Source organism: Podarcis erhardii, assembly GCF_964252035.2.
Source record: "Podarcis erhardii genome assembly, chromosome: 6".
NCBI lineage: Eukaryota > Metazoa > Chordata > Lepidosauria > Squamata > Lacertidae > Podarcis > Podarcis erhardii.
The window spans coordinates 588,457-616,188 of record NC_138510.1 but is presented as its reverse complement, the minus strand read 5'-3'; the positions used below and the strand labels follow the sequence as shown (position 1 = coordinate 616,188).

The window sequence follows — 27,732 nt, the reverse complement described above, 5'->3', positions numbered from 1 at the left end:
GTGCTGTCCAGAACTGGACACAGAAAACTCCAGATGTGGTCTGAGGAAGGCAGAACAGAGCCGGACTATGACTTCTTCCCTTGATCTGGACACTAGACTTCTGTTGATGCAGCCTAGAATAGCATTAGCTTTTTTTGCTGATGCGTCACATGGTGGACTCATGTTCAGCTTGTAGTATTTCAGCAGAGACCAGGTGGCCCACCTGTCGCAGGTGCTACGCTTCTATCCTGCACTGGGCTGGACTGAGGTTTGATTAGATGATCTGATGTGGACTTCCGGGTTAGCGCCAACATCTAATGGCGGATTCCCTCCGATCTCCGGAGGGAATCAGCTCAGTAGGGATCGGGTTCTGCCGCGCCGGCGACGCGGGGACCCTTAAAAACCACAGGTGTGGATGCCTGTGGATGTGGTGACTCGGCGGGCACCATTAGGGCCCCCCCGACCCGCAAAGGAGCCTTTTTAAAGGCTACGGAACGGGGGCGGGGAGCGGCGCGGTGCTGAGAGTCCTCTGCTTTCCCTGCTGAGCGAAGCTGCATGCCATGGACGGAGAGCACTGACTTTTTCCTTTAAATATTCGGACTAAAAGCAACAACCCGTGAGTAATTTGGAAATTGGACTTAAAAGGGAAATTCTTTTTTAAATTCGGTACGATCGGGGGAGGTGTAAAAGGAAGTCCACCCCACCCCCCGCTTTGTAGATAATCTAAAGCAAGGACCAGCCAACTAAAGTTGGGAGAAACATCTTTGTTCTTTTGGAAGAAAATTATTATCTTCGCGATTGGACAGTACAATTGATTTTGCTGGAGGATAAGATTCGGTTTAAATTAAAGTGCAACCCCCCGGGAACTGGGAGCGATCGGTGAGAGAGCCTGCTGAAAAGATACGGACTTTGACAGCTGTCAAACTAGCTGTCAAAGCTGGGAAATAAAAGGAAACATTGTTTTTGGTGACTCTGCTGGTTAGATTTTCTTTAATTTGGATACAAATTGTCGGGAGCAAAGGAAAATAAGTTACATTTGGTCTATTGGATTGAAACTGGAAAGATACTAAGTAAACAGAATCCCCCTAGAGGGGACTCTTGAGATATTGCAAGAAATGGCTGTAAGTGGAAAAATACTTGCTGAGCTGAATAGGACTTTTTATCTCCTGGGAAAGCTCCAGGACCAGAGTGATATGTTGACAACAAGGGCAATAGCATTGAATGATACAGTAAACAATCTTATGGGAACAGGAAGAGACTTGACACAAGTTTTTGTTTCTGAACCAAAAGCCCTTGAAGTTGAAACAGAAGCTGCTGCAGCTGGGGAAATGAAGTTTGATAAATCCCGAGAGACACATGAGGACTTGGAAATTGAAGGTGAAGCCACAAAGTGGTGGAAGACAAAGCTGGACCAGAGGCCTGGTAGCATAAATTCGATTAAGATGGAAATTGGAGCTTTTGGGACATATAGATTTAAAAGATTTAAGAAACAAAATTTGAGCTCCACTTTTAAATACAGAGGCCTGCTTGGAAGAAAAATGGACATTAGTGGGACAGAGCTTCTTCGAGAGTCGGTGTTGAAAATAAAGGACTGTCAAAAAGACCGGCAGAGAGAAACTGAGAGAGGCTTAAAAGCCTCAGGCATTTGGGATCCAGGCAGAGAACAGATGTACTGATGGACATTGGTTTGGGGATCAAAACCGGGAAAGGGAGGGTGGGGTTTGGGAATCCAAAGGGTGTTAAAATATAATCTGTTTAGACTTTGTTTATATGCTTATTTTTTTTGCAATTTTTATGGAATGTGGAAAAATCGTGGAAGGGAAATTGGGGTCGACTTTAGGAAAAAGGTTTAAGATTAAGTTAAAATTGGGTTTTTTAAATCAGATAGATATAAGGTTCTAAAAATAAATTGATGAATGAAAGAAAGAAGAAAAGGAAAATAATAGCATGATTTAATAAAATTCTTAAGTTAAGGTTGAGAAATAAGACAAGAACTTGTTGAGCGGATGATAATGAAATTATAATACAGAAGGGGGAGGTGTGAGGAGGTCGGGGAAATAAGGTTTAAGAAAAAAAAGGGATTGAAATTACACTTGTATTTTGTTTGCGTATGTTTGTGTGTTTTTGTGTCTTAATGGAAACTTTAATAAATATCATTTTTTTAAAAAAAAAGATTAGATGATCTGATGTGAGAAGCTGGACTCTGCAGGTCTTTGGTCTCATCCAGAAGACAGGCTGTTCTTGTGTCAGATTCAGTTGCCCAGAGATGCTCGTGGCCAAGGCAATGAATGAAGCCAAATTGACGGGTGGGGGAAAGGCAGGTCTGTGAATGCCGCCCCCTCTTTAAGCAGCAGGCCTCACCAGAAAGTTTACTCCTTTGCTGAGAGGGCAGCAGGAGAGGGGCTGGATGGCTGCTGTGAAGAATTGCACAGGCAGTTTCTGGCTGTTGCCCTGGGAAGAGTCTTCAGCCCCAGGACAAGAGAACAATTAGCTGCCATTCCCAGGAGGGTGGAACTGTCAGAGCCATTTATCAGGCCAGCCCCGGAGCTCCCTAGCCAGGCCAGTGTCCTTGCAAGGAGAAACTGAGAAGCAGGCAGTCTCCTCCGTCGGGGAGCAGAGGCTGCAACAAGGCACAGAAGGATGTAAGGACAAGTGACCCCATTTAATTGCAAGATCATGCCCTGGCCTTGTGGCAAATGACTCTGGCAGCTCAATGCCTGTCGGAGGGGGAACATTTCTTCCAGTCAGGAGGGAAGTACCTGGGGATCAGGGCCCCCAAGGAGGCAGCTGCAAAGCCCCCAGACTCTGAGCAGTGGGGATCTCACTTAACTCCACGTGTTCCAATTTCTGCCATTTATTGAGTGGTTTGTATCGGAGAAGTGCCTCGAAGTGGGGTATATTCTGGTATTTTCTGCCAGGCCCCAGGTCCTCTGACTGACACCCCTTTTGAGCGTCTCCTTCTGCTCCTCCTCTTTATTTAAACCCATTTTCTTCAGGAAGAAAGGAAGGCTGAGAAACTGAGGCAAATAGTGAAGTTCTGAGCTCCTCCATTCATGCAAAGGGACTGGTTTTCTCTCACACACCACTTGCAAAGCCCCACCTCCCAATTATACAATTAAGCACGGTACAGAGAAAGCTCTCCCCCCCCCCCCATGATAAAAGTTTAAAGAATTTTCCCTTGCATGGAGGGAGAGGAGAGGGGAACATTTTCTCCCTCTCTGAACACCAGGACTTGGGGGCATCCAGAGAAGCTGAATATTGGAAGATTAGGATGTGGTTGAACTGTGGAACTCTCTCCCACAGGAGACAGTGTTGGCCCCCAACCTAAATAGCTTTACAAAAGGAGCTGAAGATTCATGGCAGAGAGCCTCTCCAAGGCTCAGCTCCAAGGAGCAATGCTTCTGAATCCCAGTTGCTAGAACCTGCAAGAGGGAGAGTTCTTGCACGCAGCTTCTGCTTGGGGCTTTCCTACACTGGGTATCTGAGTGGCTGCTGTGCGGATGCCCTTGTAGTCCACAAGGGCCTCTGGGGCTGATCCAGCAGGGCTCTGTTCTCCTCTTCTGTTCTCCTCTTCTCCAGTCCCCAAGAGTCTCCCATCCTCAGGATGAGTCGTTTTCCATTTACATCCCACTTTTCCCCCATCATGGAACTAAGAGTTCCCCCACCCTTCCTCTTGCCCCACTGCTGTCCCCCAGGGGAAACCGCTCTTTAACACTCAGTCGGAGCAAACGGCAATTGGGGTTTTCTCTGGACTGATGTTTGCTCCAATTGAGAGCTAGAGAACAAGTTTTCCCTGTGAAAGGAGTGGATTGGGGGGAAACTGCTTGGAGCCATGCTTGGTTGGGGAAACCCAGCCAGATGGGCGGGGTACAAATCATCATCACCATCATTTCATTATCAAGCAGAATACCCCCCTCCCAGGCCCACGGTCTCTAAGCACGGGGCAAGTGGGAAGGTGGAGGAGCCCTAAATTTTGCCTCATTTTATTGATTTGCCTATTACTTTATTATTTTGATTTTATTTCTCAAACATGTATACTGTCCTTCATCCAAAGACCACAGGGCAGTTCACAGCATGGAGGTCCAGTGGGATTCCCAAGCAGTCGTCTCCTGTCCAGACATTGACCAGACCCAGATGCTGACCCGTTTAGCTTCAGGGGAAAGAGGAAGAGCTGCACTTAGGATTGTATTCAGTGGTGCTCAGGCAGGATCCCAGCTGTGCAATGGGGCTTTCCCTCTCTCCCCCCATGTTGGGGGGTCTCCAGGGGGCAGGAGAGGGAGCTTCCATTACTCAAGTGGAAGGTGACTACATGAGCCGAACGGGAGTGTTGGATCTGAGCCTCGGGTTTGCTCAAGGAAGGAAAGCGAAGGTCGAAGCCATTGTTTCTGATGGGTGGGGTATAAATAAGAAATAATTATTATAATTATATTATTATTATTGATCACCCACAAAGTTAATTCAGGTTAAATAGGATAATGGAACAAGTTCTGTTGCACAACAAAATGAATAAATCTGCAAGACTCTTAGATGAGAAGGGAAGGTCTCCGTGTCCCAGCCCTTGAAGGAGAGATCTTCCTTCTCATTCTGCGGCACTTGCTCTGCTCAAAAATCTTGACCCAGAACTTGGCTGCTAAGGCCAAACCTTCTGGATTCTCCCTCCCTCCCTCCCTTTTCTGCTTCTGCCAAACAGGTCCCAACAGCCCAAAAATACACGTCCACCTTCTGGCCTGGAAAGCTAGATGAGCCAAACTCTTGGCCTTCAGAAAGGAAGGTCTCCTCTGAGTGCAAAGGCTTTTCCTCATCTTTTTCTGCTCATGCTATGCCACGAAGAGGGCTCATTCACACCCCCAGTATCCCCCTGGGGAAACCCACTTTTTAGGCTGAATCAGGGCTGGATGAACCATAAGCAGAACAAGCATGTGCTGAGGGCCTCAAGGGGGGGGGGATTAATAAAGTGGAAGCATACCCAAATAATCATTGTTTTCCATCTTACTGGAGGATTTATTTTGAAAAATAAAATATAATTTTATGGTTTATTGTTGTTTATATTTTGATTAAAAAATTATCATTAGTATGTTGCCCATCTGGGAGGTTTCCAACATATATAAAAACATAATAAAACATTGAACCATTAAAAAAAAATTCCCTATCCAGGGCTGCCTTCAGATGTCTTTTGAAGGTTGTATAGTCACTTATCTACTTGGCTTGGGGGTCGCATATCTCTATACCCATCTCCAATGAAAATAGAGATGTCCTAAGGACATAGCAGTCAACTTTTCCCTTTTCTTGCGAGGAATCCTATTCGGAATAAGGGAATTTCCCTTAAAAAATAGGAAACGTTGACAGCTATGCCTAAGGAAAAGCAGTACGTTCCGGGATCAAATCAGAAACTGGGATGGCTTTTGTAAATCTGGGGCTGTCCCTGGAAAACAGGGCCTGTAAGTGAAATTAAGAGGCAGTGTGGCCTAGTGGTGAGAGTGTTGGACTAGGACCTGGGAGACTTGGGTTCACATCCCTGTTTGGCCATGAAGCTCACTGGATACATGGCCTCTCCTAAGTGGCCCCCTGCCAAGGATTCTCTAGCTGAGATTCCTGCATTGCAGGGGCTGGACTAGAGGACCTTCGGGGTCCCTTCCGACTCAGGGGAAACCCAGTCTGTGTGTGCTGCTGGTGGGAGGCCACAGAGAGCTGGCGGTGCTCCCTGCCCCGTTTCTGTCCAAGCTCTGTGGACGGAGAACCTTGAGCTTTGCAGCAGGTGGACCACGAAGATGGGCTTCCGGCAGCCAAGGGCAGGGGGCAATTTGGGTGCCAAGCAGGGGGCAAATCCTGTGCAACGTGGGTGGGAGGGAGGGGCAGGAAAATGGCCCCGTGCCTCTGGCACTGATGCATCTCTCTCTCTTCCCCTTCAGGCGATGGGAACCCCAAGGAGAGCAGCCCTTTCATCAACAGCACAGACCTGGAGAAGGGGAAGGAATATGACGGGAAAAACATGGCCTTGTTTGAGGTGAGCTGGGCGCGTCCTGAATCGGGAAGGGAAGATTTGGGATGGAGGAGCCACAGCTGGCGGGGGGAGCAGGAGTCTGGCATGTAGGCAGACTCAAGATGGGAAACGCAGAGCGTTAAACCAGAAGGGTTTTTGTTGGGGATTGTAGGAAAAGGCCTGCCAAGGAAATAAAAGAACTTATTTATATATGTGACAATGGCGGCAAGAGTCTTGATAGCACAAGGATGGAAGAATGAGGAAATCCCGACAAAAGACCAGTGGCAAGGGAAACTGATGGACTATGCAGAACTGGCGAAATTGACACACAAACTGCGAGACAAGGACAACTGTGGCTTTAAAGAAGAATGGGAACTTTTTACAAATGACTTAAAAACACACACCCCAAAATGAATTGGACTCCCTGGCAGGTTTTGAATAAACACACACAGATTTATTATTGTTAACATAATAAATAGATCATTTAAAGATCTTTACAATTTTATAATATGCAGAGAATAATTTGTGTTGAAAAACCAGAGAGAGGAGCTGAGGGAAGTCCGGGGGTGGGGTGGGGGGGAGGGAGGGTTTTTCTTGGTGAGGGGGGAGGGGGGAAATGGGGGGGTGAAGATATGTTTTTGATAATTTGTTATCTTGAAATTCTTAATAAAAACCATTAAAAAAGAGAGAAGGAAACACAGAGAGTTAGAGAGCAGACACGCAAACTGGGTTTCTCCTGAATCCCAGTTGCTAGAAGCTGCATGAGGCAAGAGTTGCTCTTGCGCTCGGATCCTGATTCTGGGTTTCCCATCTGGGCATCTGGTCGGCCACTGTGAGAGCAGGATGCTGGGCTAGCTGGACCCCTGGCCTGATCCACAGGCCCTTCTTAGGGAGGTCTATTGTGGTAGCAGAACCTCCATGCTCAGGCACAGCCTACCTGTGAATGCCATTGTGCTCAGATTGTGGGCTTCCCATGGGTCCAGCCACCGTGAGAAGAGGCTGCTGGACTAGATGGGCCCTGGCCGGATCCAGCAGGCTCTTATGTCCTTATGTACAGCCTAGCTGTCAACTTTTCCCTTTTCTTGCGAGGAATCCGATTCGGAATAAGGGAATTCCCCTTAAAAAAAGGGAACGGTTGACAGCTATGATGTACAGTTCAAGGCCCAGCTTCTCCAAACAGGCTCAGGTGATGAGAAAGACCTCTGCCCTGAGGTGGGAAGGGGAGGAAGGGTTGGGCAGCTGCTTGCAATGGAGGCCTTGTCAGCAGCCAAGTCCGCTGCCTCGCTGGCCGGCCCCCTGGCCTCCCTGAACCACCGCAAGGCGCAGAACCCGCCCACGCTGACCATGGTGATGGAGGAGATGAAGACCCTGAATGAGCGCAAGGGGGTCTCTGTTGTGGCCATCAAGCGCTATGTCCTGCGCACCTACCCCGGGGTGGCCCCCATCCGCCTGAAGCACGGCCTGAAGGTGGCCCTGGCCAAAGGCCTGGAAAGGGGCTGCCTCATCCGGCCACAAAACTCTTCCGCACTGGGGGCCACAGGGAGATTCAAGCTGGGCACATAGGAAGGCAAGGGAAAGAAGAGCCCAGAAAAGCATTCGGATTCGGATGGAAAAACAGCGCCCACACCAAAGAAAGTGGCCAAGAATCCCAAGGCAAAGGTTCCTGTGGAGAAACTGAGGCAGGGAGCAATCGCAGAAGGGAAGGAGGAGGAGGAGGAGGCTTCCAGAAAGAGGACCAAGGCGAAAGCTAGCAAGCATCCAGGCAAACCTCCAGCGAAGCCCAAGGGGGGAGAAAGAGGCCCAAATCCTCAAGAAACGGAGCTCTCCCAAGGCCCTCCTGGCAAACACACCCGGTGCCCCCTGGAAAGCAAGACGGGGGGCCGAGGATGAGGCGCCCCCCAGGCAGAGGCCAAGGCGCCTGCAGCGGCCAAGAAAACCAAAGAGGCCAAGGGAGAGAAAGCCAAGGCTGACCAGGGGTCCAAGCCCCCCAGAGCCAAAGGGGGGGGAAGGGGGGGAAGGGGGGAATCCAGCCAGCCGGGGCCCCAAGGAGGCCTGAGGGGCCAGATTCCGCAGGGAGGGCAGGATGGGGCCACGTGGCTGTCCAACGCGGCCTCGTCCAAGGGAGAGGAGACCCCTTTCATGGTGGGGGCTGCCCCTCCACCTCTGGCACCACGTCCCCATTTGTGAATGGACTATTTATGAAGCAAAGACCCTGTTTTTAAACACCATGTCATTTTCCAATAAAGTTCAGAATGAAGGGAAGGGAAGGGAAGGGAAGGGAAGGGAAGGGAAGGGAAGGGAAGGGCTCTACTCTCTCTGCCTGAGACCGTGGGGAGCTGCTGCCAGCCAAAGTAGGCAGCACTGGCTTAGTTGGATCAACAGCTTAAGGTAGCAGCGTCTCCTGGGTTTTTAAGGGAGAAATGGGGTGTGCAGAGTTTGGGGGGAGCGGAGAGGCAGTTGTGGGCCAAGGGGGATGTGCAGAACCCCTCTTCAGCCCCGCTCCTCCTTCTGCCCCCCCCCAGGAGGAAATGGACACCATCCCTATGGTGTCCTCCATGCTCAGCGGCCTGGCCAACTACACCAACCTGCCTCAGGGCAGCCGGGAGCACGAGGAGGCGGAGAACAACGAGGGAGCCAAGAAGAAGCCCGTCAAGGTGAGGGGGGGGGCGCCGGGAGACTGGGCTTTGCCTCTGCGGGGTTGGGGGTGGAGGGGGGCTTGGCTCTGGACCCCAAGTGTGTGCCTCCTTTCCAGAGGGTCAGGGGCTGAGCTGCTGCCTGTGGACGCTCCATGGCTCTGTTGCGGCTGTGTTGTTCTTTTTTAAAAAATAAAACAAAATGGGTTTTTAACGAAAAATGAAGTGCAAATATAGGGGGGGGGGGGCGGGGACAAGGAATTAAAACATGCAAACCATTAAGTGTCACAGCCAGGAAGGACAAGAGTGTAAAAATACAGAGCAGCTCCAAAGGGATAGTAAAGTATTCCCTTTGCAAATAATACAGATTTATACAAATCAAAGTATCCACCGTTCTAGAGATTAAAGGTTCCACAGAGTCTTACATTTGCAAATCCCGGTGGCACAGAGTCACCACGTGCCTCAGTTATCTGCATGTGAAGAAGGGGCTTCGGGGGATGATCTCAGGGTCCAGGTCGGTTATATGGGGGAGGCGGTCCTTGAGATTCTTCTTGTGGGGATTAAACGAGATGGGGAGGCGGCCACGTCCCCCACCTTGTGCTCCGTGGAGAAGAAAGTGGGCTACAAATAAACAAAGAAATCCTTCTGGATGGGACTTTGAGCCCCCGTGTGACCCCCAACAATTCTTTCCTGGCATTATTGCACCGCTTTCTGCATAAGTGTTGAAACGCGAGCGAGGAAGAAAGGATTTGTTTGAGCTGTCTTGAGGAGCCTTTGAGCGCTCCATGCCCTCTCCGTCCCCTGGCACAGCCTGGCAAGGCACCTCCATCCTTCACTGCCAGCAGATGTTTTCCTCTGCCTGGTGCCAGGGGGAAGAGGCTCCTCTGCCAGGATGAGGGAGGGTAGTTCTGAGAACAAGCCCCTCACCCGCTCCCCCGGCCTGCTCCCCAAGGCACCTGGGCCCCTTCCTTCCTGAGCCTGGGAGGAGGGTGGGGGGGTATCCATCCTGCTCCGCACCCCCCGGGTGCCTCACCACCCTCTCTGCCCCCTCCTCTCACAGGCTCCCCAGATGGGCACCTTCATGGGCGTCTACCTGCCATGCCTGCAGAACATCTTCGGCGTCATCCTCTTCCTCCGCCTGACGTGGGTCGTTGGCATCGCGGGCATCATGGAGTCCTTCTGCATGGTCGTCCTCTGCTGCTCCTGCGTGAGTCACCCCCTCCTTGGGGACCCCATGGGCAAAGCGGGGAGGGGAGGGGGAAGGGGAGAAGCCCCCCCCCCCTGTTTTCACCAGGCAGGCAGGATTCCTCAGGGCCGGTAGTCCAGGCTATTGCTCTGGCCGGAAACTTAGGGAAGGAAGGTCAAAATGAGGAGCCCCTCAAAATGCCCACATTCTGTCCCAGTCTTTGAGGTCTCACCCCAGGGTGGGGGGTCACGTGGGAAGCTCACAGCTGCCCTTTGGGATGGTTGGCGGTGGGACAGGTGACCTGGGAAGGAAAGACCTGTCCCTCTTTGGAAGTTTTTAAAGAGAGGTTAGATGGCTCCCTGTCAGGGCATCTCAAGCTGTGATGTCTGAATTTCAGGTCCCACCCAGCTCTTCAGTTTTTTGATTTTGTATATTTGGGGGGGGTGTGTGTGTGTAATCAAAGCTACTAAATAGATCTATTAACAAACACACAGGTAATTCAGAACTGCAGTCCAGAAAATAAATACAGCAGAAGGTTACTTCTTCCTCCAATAAATTGTCCCAGTTGACACAGCAGGCAGGTAGATTGCAGGATGCAGGAGCACCGGTCAGGGATTCCTCACCTGCGATTCCTGCATTACGGGGGCTGGACTAGAGAACCCTTGGGGGTCCCTTCCCCCTCTACAATTCCAGGATTCTATGTGCCAGTGGTGGACGCAGCCAGGCCAGGCATAGGAAGGCAGCTGCCGGCGCTGGGCATGGATACACCTGCCTGGATGGGCAATGGTGCAGGGAAGCTGATTAATCCCCGCCTGCCTCCCGGGGACTCATCCAGCTGCATCCTGCCCCAAAGGCACCGCTCAGGCCATCCATCTCCCGGCCGTCCCCAGGAAGCAGCCTTGCCAAGTTGCTTCAGCCCCCACCTCTCCCCACCCCATCACCTGCCCTCAACCCCCCAAAGGGACCCCCCGGGGACACCCCCTTCTGGATGGTTGGGGCAGCCCTAAAGCCCTGGGTTCAACAGGAAGGAGGAGGGCAGGGCGCTGGTTTTGCAAAGGCTGATTCAGTGAAACAAATCACAGAATCTCAGAGCGGTCGATTTTGAGGGGCTCTGTTCGTCATCTAGTCCAACCCTCTGAAATGCAGGAATCCCAGCTAATGCCAAAAGTTGTTTTCACAAGCCTAACCAAACATGGAATTTTACTTGTTTTTAAATTCTGTTGCTTCCGTTTATATTTTGCACCACTTCATTAAGGCGGCCTCTTTGTTTGGAGTCTGTTGGTTTTGCGGGTTTTCTTTTTTTTATAAGTATTGTTTTATGAAACCACTTACAGATTTTTGCTTTTTAAATCAAGCAGCCTGTACGTTTGGCTGAAGAATATAGAAATCAGTGTAGCAAGCCCTGCAGCTAAGCTGCAACACATTTCAAATGGTGCAGTGCTAGGCTTGGACCTGGAACCCTGTTCTGGAAAATGGGCATCATCGCCTTTGCTTTCTTTTGAATGCCCTTTGAGGATAAATGAAAGGAAAATTTTAACAGTGCTGTGTTGCACACAGTGACTGATGGGGGGGGGGGAAGAGTGTGGATCTGGCCCTGTGCCCCCCCCCCGGCCCCTTTGAGCTGGTTTCTGGCTGGATGAGATGTGGCCCCCATTCCAGGGGGACACAAGAACCAAATGGGGGGGACCCTGCAAGAGGAGGGGTCTCAGCAGCACAGGCAAGGGGTGGGCTTCAAGGGGAAGCCACTTCCCAGACCCTGAGAGCCTCTGAGCTTCTCAAAATAAGAGTGACTTCCCTGTATGACTGACAACCCAGGAGGGCTCTGCTCTGCCTTCACAGCAGGAGACAGCAATGTCTCTGAATCCCAGATGCTGGAATCCTCAGGAGGGGAAAGTTGATCTGGGATCCTGCTTGTGGGTTTGCCTTGGGGAAATCTGGCTGGCCACTGTGAGATGCTGAGCTAGGTGGTCCCCCTTTGGTCTGATCCAGAAGGCTCGTTTTATTTTATTTTATTATATTTTATTTTAACATTTATGTACTGCTCGATTGTAAAGAAAGCTCAAAACAGTTTACCAAAAAGAGAACAGAACAGTAAGATTATTAGTAAAAGCAATACAAACCTTCAAAAAATTAAAACCAACAATAAACTAAAAATACAACAGCATCCTAAATGTCTCGGTAGGCATGCCAAACAAATGTTGCTTCAACACAGCAAATGTGCCTGCTTGATGTCAAGAGGCAGGGAGTTCCGCAGGGCCAGTGCTGCCGTACCAAAAGACGGATTTCTGACAGATGCAAATGCCCTTATGGTCCCACCACCACCTGCTTCTCAGCCCCCTCCATCTCCACCTGCCGGGGGCCACTTTCCTGACTTTGCTTCTTCCCTCTGGCCCTTGGCTTCCTAGTTGACCCCCTGCCCCCCGCCCCGTGCCGTCTCCACTCTCCATCATCCGGGAGCTGGACAAAACAATCGGGGGGGGGGAAAGGTGGGGTCTTGCCTTGTCATGCCTTGGGAAAAGGTAAACCCGGGAAGGCCGACCTGTCGCTCATTGGGATTCCTGCATCGCGGGGGTTGGGCTAGATGGCCTCTGGGGGTCCCTCCCCATTCTGCATTTCTAATCCCCCCCCCACCAAACCCTCTTTCATTGCAAGTCTCCTACCTCTCTGCCTTTCCCTCCTCACAGACGATGCTGACAGCCATTTCCATGAGTGCCATTGCCACCAATGGAGTCGTGCCAGGTGGGTAGAGTCCTTTGTGTCTGTGTGTTTGTCCGCCTGCAATCGCGGAGCCCCAGGCCAAGGGGAGGGGGGTCTTCCTCAGCACTCCTCCTGACGCCTTGCCAGCGCCTTGGTGCCACCTCCCCGCCTGCCAAGACACCTTGCCTCTGCCTCCCTCTTCTGCAGCCACTTTGTCCTGCCGGGTGTGCTGGGCCCAGGGGTAAACCTGAGCAACACAGTCCAGGTCTGGTCCCGAATCAAAGGGTTCTGCTAGGAGTCAGTCCAACAGGGCCAAGGCAGGAAACCAGGCAAGGACAGGCACACGATCACAGGCAGGTTCTGGCAAACATTGCTCCCACAACTTGGGGCGGGGTCTGACAGCCTTTAATCTCTGTCTGGGTAATGGCCGGTCCTGATCCCCCGGCGACTCACCTCCCTGTCTCGCCCGAAGGTGAACACTCCTCCTGCGAGTATTCAGGTGTCTCCTTCTCTCAGACCTCAGTCTCTGCAGCTCAGGAGACGTCAGTGGGTTACTAGACCCAGAGGCCGCCTCAGCCTCCCCTGACCCAACCGGTAGTGGAGCAGCTGTAAGTGATGACCCAGCTGAAGGCAACGAGGTTATCCCCGCATCTGGAGCCAGGGCAGGATCAGGCCCCTGACTCGGCCCAGCTGGTGCTTGTTGCAGGGGAACCTGTGCAGACTGGGACTCTTCAGGATCAGGCCCCAGACTTGGTTCAGATGATGCCTGAGGCAGAGGATCCGGTGCAGACTGAGACTCTTCTGGTTCCGAGTTCGAGCCCAAGTCCCAGGCCCTCACACTAGGGCTGCTTCGCAGGGTTGGCGCATAGCAGGAGGTACAGCTGGGAGGCCAGGCAATGGCCTGCTGGCATTATCCAAGGGCATCGGCACTCAGTTGCATACCCTCCAACATTTCTGCGATGAGAATAGGGCCATCCCATGCCATAATGATAATTTTACTATTTATACCCCACACATCTGACTGAGTTGCCCCAGCCACTCTGGGCGGCTTCCAACATATATAAAAACATAATAAAACATTAAGCATTTTACAAGAAACCATCCCACTACAGGATTGCTTTCCAACATTTCTCCAAGGAAAATAGGGACATCCTAAGGAAAAGTGGGACATTCCGGGATCAGATCAGAAACCAGGACAGCTTCTCTAAATCAGGGGGATCCCTGGAAAACAGGGGCACTTGGAGGGTCTGCAGCTGCTCTCCAATTTCCCCTCACCCCAGTGCCCAAATGCTGGCATTGGCTGCAAGGACTTTATGATAGCAGGATGGGGGCCTCTTTTATGCAAACCTGCATCCCCCCCCCACACCATGACATATAACATCTGTAAGACACATTCTTATGACGCAAGTTACACAAACCCTTGGGACTTGGACTTTGGTGTTCTGGAGATTCATTTATTTATTTTATTTGTCTGTTTCATAAAATTTATACACCACTCAGATGCTGAAAAGAAAAGCCTTCAGAGCAGTTTACAAAAAGATAAAAACAAGAAGATTTGCAATACTTTAAAACATATGAAGACTTAAATGGATCAAAATGCAGGCCAGCATTTCTAAGCACCTGGGCTGGCTTGTCTTAGCAAGGATGTTTTTAGCTGGTGCCAGAAAGGAGACAGTGAAGGCTCCTGCCTGAGATCAAGAGGAGGGAGTTCCAAAGTGAAATGAAGTTTCAAATTTGTGAATGAAATAAAGCTCCCGCGTTCTCCCGCAAAGGTGTCTTTGTGCCAGACCTAATTTGCTGGCCAGTTCACCCCATAAGGGCAACATGCCACCCTCTCTTGTCCCAAGTGTCCAAGTATGCACCATTCATAGATTCATAGAGTTGGAAGAGACCCCAAGGGCCATCGAGTCCAGCCCCCTGCCAAGCAGGAAACATAGGATGTCCTTCCTATAACCACATATGCTGCCGCTAAGCAAAACCCAATTGGTGGCTCATCCCTTGTTCTCATTTCAGTGCAGATTTGGGAATGCCAGCTCTGGAGACTTCATGACATGCTGGTGTGTGATTTTACTTCTCTCATTAGACGCTTGCTCCTCCAATCTGGCAGCCTCGGGGGGCATGTCCACCACAGGTGCCTATCGCTGCCTCACCTGCTCCCCAGACTTGCGCCAGCACAGCAGAGCCATAACTTATGTGTGATCTGCTTGCACGATTGCAGCTCTGTGTGGCTGTCAGGAAAATAAATAAAGGGAGGGAGGGAGGGAAAACCATTGAAAGGGACCATCTGAGATCTTACGATGACCCCACAAGATCTCATGGGATCTTCACAAAGCCCAGTAAGGGAGGGATGGTCACGCAGGAGAGACCGGTTCTGTTGGGTCTTCCTGACTTTGTGCAATTTTGCCTTGGCACTCAGACCCCCAGCAGGTTGCTCCTGTGCAAGTTTTGGGGCTACTTTATGCTTATGCGTATGTTGTTGTTTAGTCATTTAGTCGTGTCTGACTCTTCGTGACCCCCTGGACCAGAGCACTCCAGGCCCTCCTGTCTTCCACTGCCTCCCGCAGTTTGGCCAAACTCATGCTGGTAGCTTCGAGAACACTGTCCCACCATCTCGTCCTCCGTCGTCCCCTTCTCCTTGTGCCCTCCATCTTTCCCAGCATCAGGGTCTTTTCCAGGGAGTCTTCTCTTCTCATGAGGTGGCCAAAGTATCCATTCTTCGGCAATCAGCCTTCTTTATGGTCCAGCTCCCACTTCCATACATCACGACTGGGAAAACCAGAGCTTTAACGGACCTTTGTCAGCAAGGTGATGTCTCTGCTTTTGAAGATGCTGTCTTATGCATATATGAAAGCTTAACACTCTCTCTCTCTCTCTCTCTCCCCCCCCCCCATCTGACTCCAGCTGGCGGGTCGTACTACATGATCTCCCGCTCGCTCGGCCCTGAGTTTGGGGGCGCTGTGGGGCTCTGCTTCTACCTGGGCACCACTTTTGCAGGTGCCATGTACATCCTGGGCACCATCGAGATTCTGCTGGTGAGTGGGATCTATGCTGCATATGTGGTGGACATGCAAAAAAAATAAAATAAGGAATTCTGGGATGAAATATATATGGAACTTTAAAAAATGTTTAAGGGTTTGTTTATATATAAAAAACCCCAGAGGCTTTCCTTCTTCAAATATTAGGTCCTGACATCCAAAGAATATAAGGGAGCTATTTTTATATGTGACAGTGGCCGCAAGAATTTTAATAGCAACAAATTGGAGAGGAGGAAAAATACCATCAAAGTCGGAGTGGCAACAAAAATGAATGGAATACGCAGAGCTGGCTAAGCTTTCAGGAAAAATAAGAGACCATTTTTTAATAAATGGGGTTTATTTAAAAGTTACATTAAAGATTGTCATAGCATGAAGTCTGTGGCAGCCTTTGAATAGCTTCTGTAGTCTACTGAATAAGTTTAAGAAAGTACAATATCTTTAATAAGTAATTATTAAAAGCAGAGATGAATACAGTGGTACCTTGGGTTACAGATGCTTCAGGTTCCAGACTCCGCTAACCCAGAAATAGTACCTCTGGTTAAGAACTTTGCTTCAGGGTGAGAACAGAAATCGTACTCTGGCGGCGCAGTGGCAGCAGGAGGCCCCATTAGCTAAAGTGGTGGTTCGGGTTAAGAACAGTTTCAGGTTAAGAATGGACCTCTGGAATGAATTAAGTTCTTAACCCGAGGTCCCACTGTAGTGCACTAGTTAAATACACACTTAAATCTATATGGAATTGGTGGGAAGTCGTTAGAACCAAAAGAAGACTGTGAAAAAATGTAACAGATTTTGATAATTATTATTATTTTTTGATAACTTTGATTTTGTGTTATGTTTTTAAAAGTTCAATAAAGCAATTTTAAAAGGGAGAGAGAGAGAGATTCTGCTGGTGAGTGGTGGCAGGCAGACCGAGAGCAGCGAGGGCGGGCACAGGACCCTAAGCCCCTTGGCCTTCACTGGGTGAGGGGAAATCCATTTTAAAAGTGTCTTGTTTAACCCCCGCCAGGCCAATTTTCAAGTCCTTCTGACCTGCCTTCCTTCTTATCCTCCTGTGGAATTTGTATGGCTTCCCCGCTGCCAAACCATAACAGGCAGATCCTTGTGTTGCAGTTCAGATCATGCTCAAGGTGGCTTGCAGCATGGAAAAAATGCACAACTGCAACACAACAAAAGTCATAGTCATAAACGATAAATACAACATTTGAAAGTGCACAACCAAACCAAACAATTTCCACACGATCTAAAATAAAGATACCAAAAGCCAACTTCGGCAACAACATGCCAGCCCAGGAAGAGTGAATCTGGAGGGTAAGAAAGTCTAACAAAGTTCTGATTTTCCCCATGATGACTTCAGTGCTCCCCCCCTCCCCATTTTTCAAATATCAAATTCTTTCCAAAAATAAAATCTCTTTGCCGCTGCCCTAAGGAGCTCTTGTGCAATGCAGCCTTGTTCTCAAAGCAGAACAACCTCGGAATACCTGAGTGGCTCCTGGCATGGCGGCTGGATTTGCAAAGAGCGGATTCTGGGTTTCATTTTGGTCCACAGAAAGCAGAGAGTCAGGATGGAACTCGGTGACTCTTGGGGTCCCTTCCGACTCTGTGATTCCATGAAAAGAGATTCTTTAAGAAAATTCAATGCAACCCCTGCCTTGGAAGAGAAAAGGAGTTCATGAAAGACTCCCTTTGAAGGAACTAGAAATAGATATGTTTTTAAAAGCAAACATAAATAATGACACTGGATCCTGAGGCGGAAGAATAGCTGTCCTGTCTCCCCTTTTTTCTTTTAGAAGATGTAAGCAAAAAGCTTAAGTGACCTGATATCTCATCTCCGTATCCTTCATTTGCTCTCTCCGGCATAATATTGTGCTTGTTTTTTCCGCTTGTGCTTTTGTCTCCCTGCAAAAGGGAGAATATAATGAAGCTGGGGGTGTTTTGGATGCAAAGCTTGTCCCTGTCGGCTCAAAGGACTTTTGCAGATGCAGCCCCCCCCCCAGCAAGACCCCCTCCTCCCTTTCTGGGCAAGGAGGGAGGGTCAGCGGGCAGAGGACTGTGTGAGGAGGATCAGGCTGGAGAAACCCACTCCCCACACACATCTCGGGGCTTTGCAACCAAGACACTCTTCTCAGGAAACATTTGCAATCAAAATTAAACAAGCATGGAAATTCCTAGCAGCAAAAGGAGCAGCAGCCTCTGCCTTTTAGAAAGCCGCAACCATCCTTTTCCAAGAGGAGCCCCTCGCATATTCCCACGTCCCACTGCTCAGCGCCAGAGTTCATTGTTCCCAATTTCTAGGCGCAAATGGGATCGTTTATGTCACCCTCTCACCCAAGCTCTTGCTAAGGAGGCCATTTCAGCACTTATCACATATATTAAATAACTTGCGTTTCCAAGATGCTCGAGTGTGGAATTATGCCTCTGCCGTGAAGATATGTGAACTGACAATCCGTAGCATATATCCTTTCACAGATTAATTATCACCCTGAGATTGGGGAGCTGTCATCCACGTTAAAAGCATTAAAATGAGCTGGGGTAATTTAATCTCCTTTTGGTGCAATAAGCTCATCTGCGTCTCTGGGCTCCCAGAACCCTTTTTGCAGCTTGTGATAGGGGTGTCCCCCTCCCCGCTGTTTCGCAAGATGCACAGCCCTGCCCTCATTTGACCCAAGCGAGGACAGAGCCCCCCCCAGCCCCATGGAGCCTCTCCAAAGCCTTCCCCACAGCACGCTGTGCCAGGACAGTGAAGGAGACCCTCCTGCACCCCACCTCCAGCTGGGCCCACCCCTCGCCCTTCTGGGGAGCAGCTTGGCCCACTTCTGAGACCTGGCATGAGAGGCACCCGGAGGGCTGCCCCACTGAAGGAGGAGCCAGCTTGGTTTTTGTGCTGCTCCAGATTCAAAGTGGAAGAAAAAAGATTCCAACAGAACATCCGGAAGAACTTTGGGGGGCAAGAGCTGTTCTGACAGAGGAACGGACTCCCTTGGAAGGTAGTAGACTCCTTCCTTGGAGGTTTCTAAGCCGAGGTTGGGGCGGTCGTCTGCCAGGGATTCATTAGCTGTGATTCCTGTATTGCAAGAGGTTGGAATGGACCAAATCAATGATTGATTGATTAATAATAATAATAATAATAACGTAGAGCAACTCTCCTAGGAGGAAAGGGGCAGCACTGGGGACTGTGCAGTTCTTGGGGGGCAGGTGGCTATGGGTTTGTTCTTGTTTTATGATGTGTTTTTTTGTTTTTATATTGTGTTTTAATGTTGTGAACCCTGCTAAGATCTACAGGTGAAGCACTAATAATAATAATAATAATAATAATAATAATAATAATAATAATAGTTTAGAGAAAAGGCAAGTAAGAGGTGACATGATAGAAGTTTATAAAATTATGCACGGCACAGAAACACCCCCCCCCAACACTAGAACTCATGGGAATCCAATGAAACTGAATGTTGGAGTCCGTCACGCAGTGGATAAACTGTGGAACTCCCTGCCACAGGAGACAGTCATGGCCAGCAAGACAAGTTCGTGGAGGAAAAAGTTACCGAGGGCTCCTAGCCAGGATGGCTCTGCTCTGCCTCCGCAGTCGGAGGCAGCTGGAACCCACAGGAGGGGAGAGTTGCTCTGGTGCTCGGATCCTGCTCCTTGGTTTCCCATGATGGGCGTCTGTTTGGCTGCTGTGAGAACCGCATGCTGGACTCGGTGGGGCCCCCTTGGCCTGATCCAGCAGCTCTCCATGTCCCTGGGGCCATTTCCAAGCCCACAAGGTTGTGATTCTGAGGGTGGGTGGCCTGGCCTTCCTCTGAGTTGGGTCTCCTTCTGGTTGGGATGCGTCCTGGGAGACGGGGGCAATTGGCAGGCCCCCAGCTGGCTCCAGCCACCGGCCGGCAGCCAGGCGAACTCCGGTTCTCAGAACAGCAACAAAACTGCGACTCAAGCCTCAGAGACCTTTAGAGACTGAGCACGCAAGTTAGCAGAGATAAGAACTCTTTGCAACGGAAGAGCGGACAGAGGCATATGCAAGCATATTTACAAGCATTTTATTCAGCATCAGGACAAAAGAAAAACATGTCTGCTCCCCTTTGTGTCCAAGCAAAAGCAGGAAGCACAAAGCAAAAGCAATACACAAACGGAAGTTCCCGGCAAGCTGTGCTGGAATGTAAACAGACATGTGCCATACAACAATCCACCCATCTGTTCTGAAGTTGGAACGGAACTATATCCTAACCCTTCCTTCTTCTCCGCCAGGCCTACATCTTCCCCCCCATGGCCATCTTCAAGGCCGAGGACGCCAGTGGAGAAGCGGCTGCCATGCTCAACAACATGCGTGTCTACGGGACATGTGTGCTCACCTGCATGGCCACCGTGGTCTTTGTGGGCGTCAAGTACGTCAACAAGTTTGCCCTGGTCTTCCTGGGCTGCGTCATCCTCTCCATCCTGGCCATCTACGCCGGAGTCATCAAGTCGGCCTTTGACCCGCCCAGCTTCCCGTAAGTGCCAACGAGGAAGAACCCCCAGCCCCCCAGCCCGGCCCACGCCAAACGGGGGCTTCCATTTCTTTTTTTAATATAATTTATTATTATTTTTACAAATTCTTCGGAAACACCATCCAAACCTATCTCTCATATCCCTTAACTCCCCATTCACCTTCCATGGTGTTCATTCCCTTATAAAGCTGGGGTGTTACTTATCTTTTATCCATTACATGCGTTAATTCCAAATTATTAAACTGCAAATTCTCATCTGTTGCCATACTTCAAATCCTGCATGCATTTTAACACAACCATGCTATTTTTTTCAAAATATTTCCATCCTTCAAGAATTTCTTTCCCCCTGTTTTGTTCCCTAATTCTCAGTTAGTCTCAGCATAAATCCCATCATCTTCCTAAGCCAGCCTTCTTTCGTGGGAACTTCTTCTTCATTCCATTTTTGCACAGAGTCATAAACTATTTCTGCCGCTGTCATAGCAAACAGAAACAAATGAAACCTTTCCTTCAGAAGCTCTGGTCTGACGATACCTAGCAGAAAGGCCTGGGGTTTCTTGGGAATCCTCACTTTAAAGTATAAATACCTGAAGGTATTTTAATACTTGAAGGACTATTGTATTTTAATATTTCGTTGGAAGCTACCCAGAGTGACTGGGGAAACCCAGCCAGATGGGTGGGGTAATAATAATAATAATAATAATAATAATAATAATAATAATAATGTTTAAAGTGGGAGGGTTGTGTGTCTCCATTTCAATACAGTCGTACCTCATGTTACGTTTGCTTCAGGTTGCGTCCCACGGCGACCCGGAAGTAGTGGAAAGGGTTACTTCCAGGTTTCACCACTTGCGCATGCGCAGACGTCCAAAATGACGTCACACACATGAGCATAATAATAATAATAATAATAATAATAATAATAATAATAATAATAATTTATTATTTGTACCCCGCCCATCTGGCTGGGTTTCCCCAGCCACACTGGGCGGCTTCCACAAAGACCAAAAATACACTAAGTTGTCACACATTAAAAACTTCCCTGAGCAGGGCTGCCTTAAGATGTCCTCTGAATGTCAGGTAGTTGTTATCTCTTTGACATCTGATGGGACTGTGTTCCACAGGGTGGGCGCCACTACTGAGAAGGCCCTCTGCCTGGTTCCCTATATCTTGGCTTCTTGTAGCGAGGGAACCTCGGCCCTGGACCTCAGTGTCCGGGCAGAACGATGGGGGTGGAGACGCTCCTTCAGGTATCCTGGTGAATTGCATCTCGCATCTCATGTGCAGACGCGGGTTGCGTTCTTTTCAGGTTGCGAACGGGCCTCCGGAACGGATCCCGTTCTCAACCAGAGGTACCCCTGGACTCTCCTTCCCACTGGGCTCTCTACAATTCTATAAATAAGTCCATCAATAATCCCTCCTCCCCTTCGGGTGGGGAAGGGGCAAGAACCTGCAGGGCGGCCCCTCTGGCCAGGAGGCGGCAAAGAGGTGACCCCTCCCCTACTCTCCCCCCTCCCAGGATCTGCCTGCTGGGCAACCGGACTCTGTCCCGCGACGGCTTTGACACCTGCACCAAGGTGGTCCAGGAGGGCAACGAGACCATCGGCTCCCAGCTCTGGGGGCTCTTCTGCTCCTCCCGCTTCCTCAACGCCTCCTGCGATGAGTACTTCGCCCTCAACAATGTCACCGAGATCCAGGGCATCCCGGGAGCCGCTTCCGGCCTCATCCAAGGTAGGAGGGCTCTCGGGGGGGTCAAACGGGGAGCCCCAAAAGCCGCGGGGGACCTGGGCAGATGGGCAGCTCTATTCATTTATGGACTGAATATCCCCCCTTTTCCTCCAAGGAGCTCAAGGGGGCGTTTTCTCCCCCTCCTCGCTTAATCCCTGTGAGGTAGGCTAAGCTGAGCGGTGGCAACTGGCCCCCAAGGGCACCCCCAGGGAATTTCTTGGCCAAGTGGAGATCAATCATTTTATTTGTATGTCGCCTTTCCAAAGTGAAAACTATGCTCAAGGCGGCGTAAAGGTAAAGGTAAAGGGACCCCTGACCATTAGGTCCAGTCTTGGCCGACTCTGGGGTTGCGGCGCTCATCTCGCTTTGCTGGCCGAGGGAGCCGGCGTACAGCTTCTGGGTCATGTGGCCAGCAGGACTAAGCCGCTTCTGGCAAACCAGAGCAGCACACGGAAACACCGTTTACCTTCCTGCTGGAGCAGTACCTATTTATCTCCTTGCACTTTGACGTGCTTTCAAACTGCTAGGTTGGCTTACAATGTATTAAAAAAACCCACATAACATTGACAAATGAAGGAGAATATAAGGAATATTTTGAATATAATAGAATACCTGGAGGTCAAAAATGAAAAGAAAGCAGCAATGATGTTTATAGATGCTGAAAAAGCCTTTGACAGCATCTCTTGGAAATTCATGACAAAGTTACTTGAAGAAATTAAATGGAATGAAGAAGGAAGAAATGTGGGCCTAAATTTCTAAAAGGAATATCAGCAATTTATTCAGAGCAAAAAGCAAAATTAATCATAAACGGACAAATGTAAGATACAAAAAGGAACTAGACAAGGATGTCCACTATCACCATTGTTGTTCAAAAGCAGTTATAAATAATAAAGAAAACTTCAGAAAGCACACAACCAAATTGAACAATTTCCACATAAATCCAAAATAAAGATACAAAAATATTGTATCATCTGCAACAAAAACCCCCTCCAACAAAAACCCCCTCAACAACGCCCCAACAGAAGACGAATAAATAAGCTGTCAGCATGCATGGATCAGAATTCGAACCTTGATCTCCCAGGTCCTAATCCATCACTCTAACTGCTACACCAACACCGCTTTCCCGCGGCTGTGTCTCCGGGATGGGGAGGGTGGCGCAGTTCATTTCTGGTGCCCCCTAAAACCCTAGAGTGCCGTGGGGCAGAGGCACTTCCCTGACCTGCTGGCAGGTGAGTTGCCCAGAGGGGGAGGGGCAAGGGGGCACGGAGGGGGGCAGAGGCCTCAGACTGGCTCTGGGGGCAGGACTAATGGCATTTCTGGCAAGAAAGCAGAGAGGGACCATGCCACTTGTGCGGTGCCCAAACCCAGCCCAAGGTGGGGGGCTTGGCGGTGGGTTGGGGGACCTCCCTCCACTGGCGTAGAGGGTGGGGCCACCCCCTGCGGATGCCAGCCACTCACCCGCCCCGCTTCATGGCGTCTCCCCCCGCAGAAAACCTCTGGAGCACCTACTTGCCCAAAGGGGTGATCATTGAGAAGTCTGGGCTGACCTCGGCGGCCCCTGCAGATGCCCTCCTTGACATGGACCAGCCCTACGTCTTCAGCGACATGACCTCCTACTTCACCCTCCTGGTGGGCATCTACTTCCCCTCAGTCACAGGTAATGGACTCCGGTGGGGGGGTGGCACCTGGGCGCAGGTGGGGCAGAGTCTCAGGTGGGGCACAGGTGAGGAAGGAGCCTGGGGAAGGAGCGGGTCTCGGGTGCTGAGTGCTTCCTGCAGCTCTCAGTTGTCCCACCTGCCAGGCAGGACTTTTAGGAGGCCGTCTGGGGGCTGGGGAAATTTGGGGCTGGGCGTCATCGATCCCACCTCCCTACTTTCTGCCCCCAAGGCAATAAATGGAGCCCTGGACCTCGGGCCATTTTGATGTACTTTGCCCCAGGGTCAGTTCAGAGGCTGGGAGGGGGTCTGCTTCACAAGCCCCCAGACACTGGGGAGGGCAGGGAGAGGGTCATCCCACAGCCCACTCCTCAAGTCCTGGGGAGGGAGCAGTGCAAGACCTTTGGGGCAAAGGTCAGGGGTCGGCGTCCCTGTCGATTTCAGCTTCTCTTTTGTCCCATGTGAGGCCCAATCCTCCACAGTTCTGCAGGAGTTTGTGGGTTGGTGTTCTTTTAAAAGCAAAAAAAACCCCAAACCATGAAAACTGATTAGCATTTCAGTACACATTTTCGCTAACACACAATTTTTTGCGTGCATTTTCTTCTGACACAATGCATTTCTAAAATATTTGCCAGCCTATGCATTGCATATACTTTCCCGGAATAGACACAATTTTGTGTAGCTTATTTGGTTGCAGAAGGGCATTGCAAAATTCAGGGAAAGGTGGCTTTCAAAGGAGGGCTGAGTTTTGGTCAGCAGATTGTTTTGGAGTGTGCAGATGAGGCCACTTCCCTTTAGCACTTGAACTGAGCCGAATTCCTCTCTCCTCCCTTGAGACCCCACGTCCTTTGAGGGCCGAGACCCCAGACACTGCAGCCTCTTCCCCTCGTGCCTCTCACGAAACCCCCTTTTTGGGGGGGTTGGGGGCAGTGCTCTTGTCCTGCAAAGCTTCCACAGAGGGAGCCCCCACAGCAGCCCCAGTCCTGGCCTGACCTTGTTACACACAACACCCTCATGTGCAGCTCATTAGCCGCCACAGCTGGAACTAATTGGGCCACGATAACGAGAGGAAGGGATCTCACATCTGCACCCAAGAGGGAAGCTGGAGGGGGGCTCAGCTGGGCACCAGAATCAGAAGCCTCTCCCACCTGCCAATCAGCCCCTTCCTCTTCAAGCATCCTCTTTGAGGATGCAGGAGAAGTTCCCCAATGAGGAGACCTTCTCCTTTCACCTGGAATACGGGGTCCAGTGGTGAGTTTGCAAAAGTGTTTCGCTTGACAAAGAGGAGAGATGATACCCATCTTTAAATACCTGAAGGGCTGTCACATGGAAGAGGGAGCAAGCTTGTTTTCTCCTGCTCTGGAGGGCAGGACTCGAACCCGTGGCTTCAAGTTACAAGGAAGGAGATTCCAGCTAAACGTTAGGGAAAACTTTCTGATGGTGATAGAGCTGTTTGACAGGGGGAAAGACTCCCTGGGAAGGTGGGGGGCTCTCCTTCCCTGGAGTTTTCAAGACAGAGACTCGGGGGCCATCTGTCGGGGATTCTTTCGCTGTGTTTCCTGCATTGCAGGGGTTGGACTAGATGACCCTGGGGGGTCCCTTCCAACTGACCTTTTCCTCCCTCTTCCTCAGGGATCATGGCTGGTTCCAACAGGTCTGGAGACCTGCGTGACGCTCAGAAGTCCATTCCCACGGGCACCATCCTCGCCATCGCCACCACGTCCGCAGTCTGTATCCTTTGCCTCCGGGGGGCCTGCCCCTGTTCCCAGAGGAAGGTGGGGGCCTTGGAGAATCGGGCTGGCTCCTCCTGAGCCCCTCTGCTATCGGCAGCCCCTGATGGGGCTCAGCCAGGTGATAGAGGTCATCCCTGTGTGGCCAATTCAGGGGCTGCTGGCCTGATGCCCCAGAGCGAGACCCCCCCCCCAAAAAAAACTGTCTCTGTGTCACACACACATATTGCCCCCTGGGCACATGTTGGGCCAGGAGCCACTGTGCCCATATTGCGGGGGCCGCTTCCATCTATGGGGACAGGACGTTTGCCTTGCCCCACATGAGCCCACCTGACCCCTTTGATCTGCACAAGCAGCGCTGCTGCAGCTGCCACGTAAATATCCCTTCTGCATGTGTAAGAATGTGACCTTTGGAACTCCCTGCCTATTGATTCCAGGCAGGAACTTTTTGGGGGACCCAGCTAAAAGCATTTTTCTTTAGCCAAGCTCAATTAGAAAGTTGACACATGTTTTAATTTGCTTTTCGTCTGTTGTCATTTTCGCTTTCCAAAAAAAATCTTTAAATGTTGCTGTTAATTTTTCTCGCTACTGTTTTCTCTTTGTAAACCGCTTTGAGGTGGTGCCTATTTTTCCAGTGAAGCGGCGTATAAATTTTATGAAATAAGCAAATAATAAAGAGGTGCCTTCCAGATGTTCCCTTTCAGTCTCTTCTTGCCTTCCGCTTCAGACCAGCCCTTCAAGCGCATCGCTCCTCTTTTGCCTCTTTGGGACGCCGACCAAAGACAAGGGAGGACGAGCTGCCACGTCAAGAAGGAAGACAGCAAGCGGTCCCAATGGCAGCACAGAATCACGGGGTTGTCGAGTGCGAAGGGACCCCCAAAGGTCATCTAGCCCAACCCCCCACAATGCAGGAACCGCAGCTAAATGATGTCAGGCGACCCCTCTCGCCAACCCCCCCTTCTGTCTCCCCCATGCCCCATGCCAGCACTTGCCCTGATTCTCCCCGGCCTGGTCCCAGGGGGGGGGGGGTCCTTCAGGACCAGGCAGAGCTTCCAGCCATCCCAACTGCCCGCCGCCTCCTTCCTTAACGCTCCCGCAGACATCAGCTCCGTCATCCTCTTTGGCGCTTGCATTGAGGGCGTCGTGCTCCGGGACAAGTGAGTATTCTTCTCTCTCTGGGCTGGGGGACCACTGGCCTCCTGGCATATATAATAATAATAATAATAATAATAATAATAATAATAATAATAATTAATAACAATGTAAAGGGACCCCTGACCATTAGGTCCAGTCGTGGCCGACTCTGGGGTTGCGGCGCTCATCTCGCTTTACTGGCTGAGGGAGCCGGCATACAGCTTCCGGGTCATGTGGCCAGCAGGACTAAGCCGCTTCTGGCGAACCAGAGCAGCGCACGGAAACGCCGTTTACCTTCCCGCCGGAGCCATACCTATTGATCTACTTGCACTTGGACGTGCTTTCGAACTGCTAGGTTGACAGGAGCAGGGACCGAGCAACGGGAGCTCACCCCGTCGTTGCGGGGATTCGAACCGCCGACCTTCTGATCGGCAAGTCCTAGGCTCTGCGGTTTAACCCACAGCGCCATCCGCATCCCAATAATAATAATAATAATTTATAAAATTATAATACCAGGCCTCGGGTTGATTAAACATTCTGCATCCTCCTTAAACATGTCTGTGGTGGGGTATTGTTTTTTGCTATTGTTGTGGGAAACGCAAGGATCTTAAGATAACATGGTTATGTTTTCAAACTTGCGTCCTCTTGTTGCAAACTGCCCTGTGGTCTTTGGCATATAACTTTAATAAATGCATATGCCGCCCTCCATCAAGAGAAGATATGCAGCGCAAAACACAAAATGTGCCACATAAAGAGCATAAGCAAAGCAGGGCAGTGGCCTTGAGAGGGACCCCCTGCTAAGCCCTTGGAAGACAGAAAACTCTGTGCCCAGTGCAGCCCCCCCACCATGACAACCCCCTGCCCTGCCAAGGGACCCTTCCTGCTTCCCTGCTCTCTTCGCCCGGCAGGATGCCGGCCTCAGCCGCTGCCTGTGGTGCTGAGCTCCCTCCTGGCAGCCGGGATTCAGCTGCCCTTCCCCTATCTAGGCCACCCAAGGTGCTGCTGCAGCTGTCACTGACGTTTTTGGGTCATAATACTAATGGCTTTATTCCCTATACAAATATCGAGGCACCTGGTCACGGAGGGCCACCAGCTCATTTAGGGCCATACGGAACCTTTGCAAGCTGGAGAATTTTTTTCTTTCTTTATTTCAAAAATCTTGATGATTTGCAAGGGAATCTTTGTGCTTTCCTCTCCTGCTTTGCGGTGTGCTGTGTGTCCTTTTCCTTTTCGCTTTCGTCCTTCCAGGCTGAGATGCTTTGTGGGTTAAGTCTTTGATTCCTTCTGTTTCGTCACGCTTGCACTTTAGGTTTGTTAGCAAATCAATAGAATAAAATAAAAATGGAAATAAAATTAGGACTAATAAGCCTTGCAGGGTTGGCACAGCTATGGGGGCTGCCAGGAAAGGAGAGACTTCTTGCCCTGAGCTGAACTCGTCCAGGCGTCCCCGCTGGCCTCTTGCGCAAGGGGAGAAGCAGCCCCCCGTTTCCCAACGCT

General features: G+C 50.4%; 2 protein-coding genes across 4 annotated transcripts in view; both read left to right on the top strand.

Moving 5' to 3' along the window:
• The window catches only part of SLC12A5 (solute carrier family 12 member 5), a 103,591-nt gene that overhangs the window by 54,071 nt on the left and 21,788 nt on the right, over window positions 1–27,732 (top strand). For all 3 annotated transcript variants that reach the window (XM_081867552.1, XM_081867551.1, XM_081867553.1), the window contains exons 2-11: window positions 5,889–5,983; window positions 8,482–8,613; window positions 9,653–9,799; window positions 12,463–12,517; window positions 15,377–15,507; window positions 19,753–19,994; window positions 21,508–21,719; window positions 23,206–23,373; window positions 25,004–25,102; window positions 26,201–26,258. In XM_081867552.1, the coding sequence (XP_081723678.1) occupies window positions 5,889–5,983; window positions 8,482–8,613; window positions 9,653–9,799; window positions 12,463–12,517; window positions 15,377–15,507; window positions 19,753–19,994; window positions 21,508–21,719; window positions 23,206–23,373; window positions 25,004–25,102; window positions 26,201–26,258 (1,339 nt within the window). The remainder of the gene's footprint in view (window positions 1–5,888; window positions 5,984–8,481; window positions 8,614–9,652; window positions 9,800–12,462; window positions 12,518–15,376; window positions 15,508–19,752; window positions 19,995–21,507; window positions 21,720–23,205; window positions 23,374–25,003; window positions 25,103–26,200; window positions 26,259–27,732) is intronic.
• On the top strand, window positions 7,208–7,589 carry LOC309344218 (protein B4-like; the record flags this gene model as incomplete). Its single annotated transcript, XM_081866470.1, has 1 exon — window positions 7,208–7,589. The coding sequence occupies one exon, from the start codon at window positions 7,208–7,210 to the stop codon at window positions 7,520–7,522; it is 315 nt and encodes a 104-aa protein (XP_081722596.1). The 3' UTR covers window positions 7,523–7,589.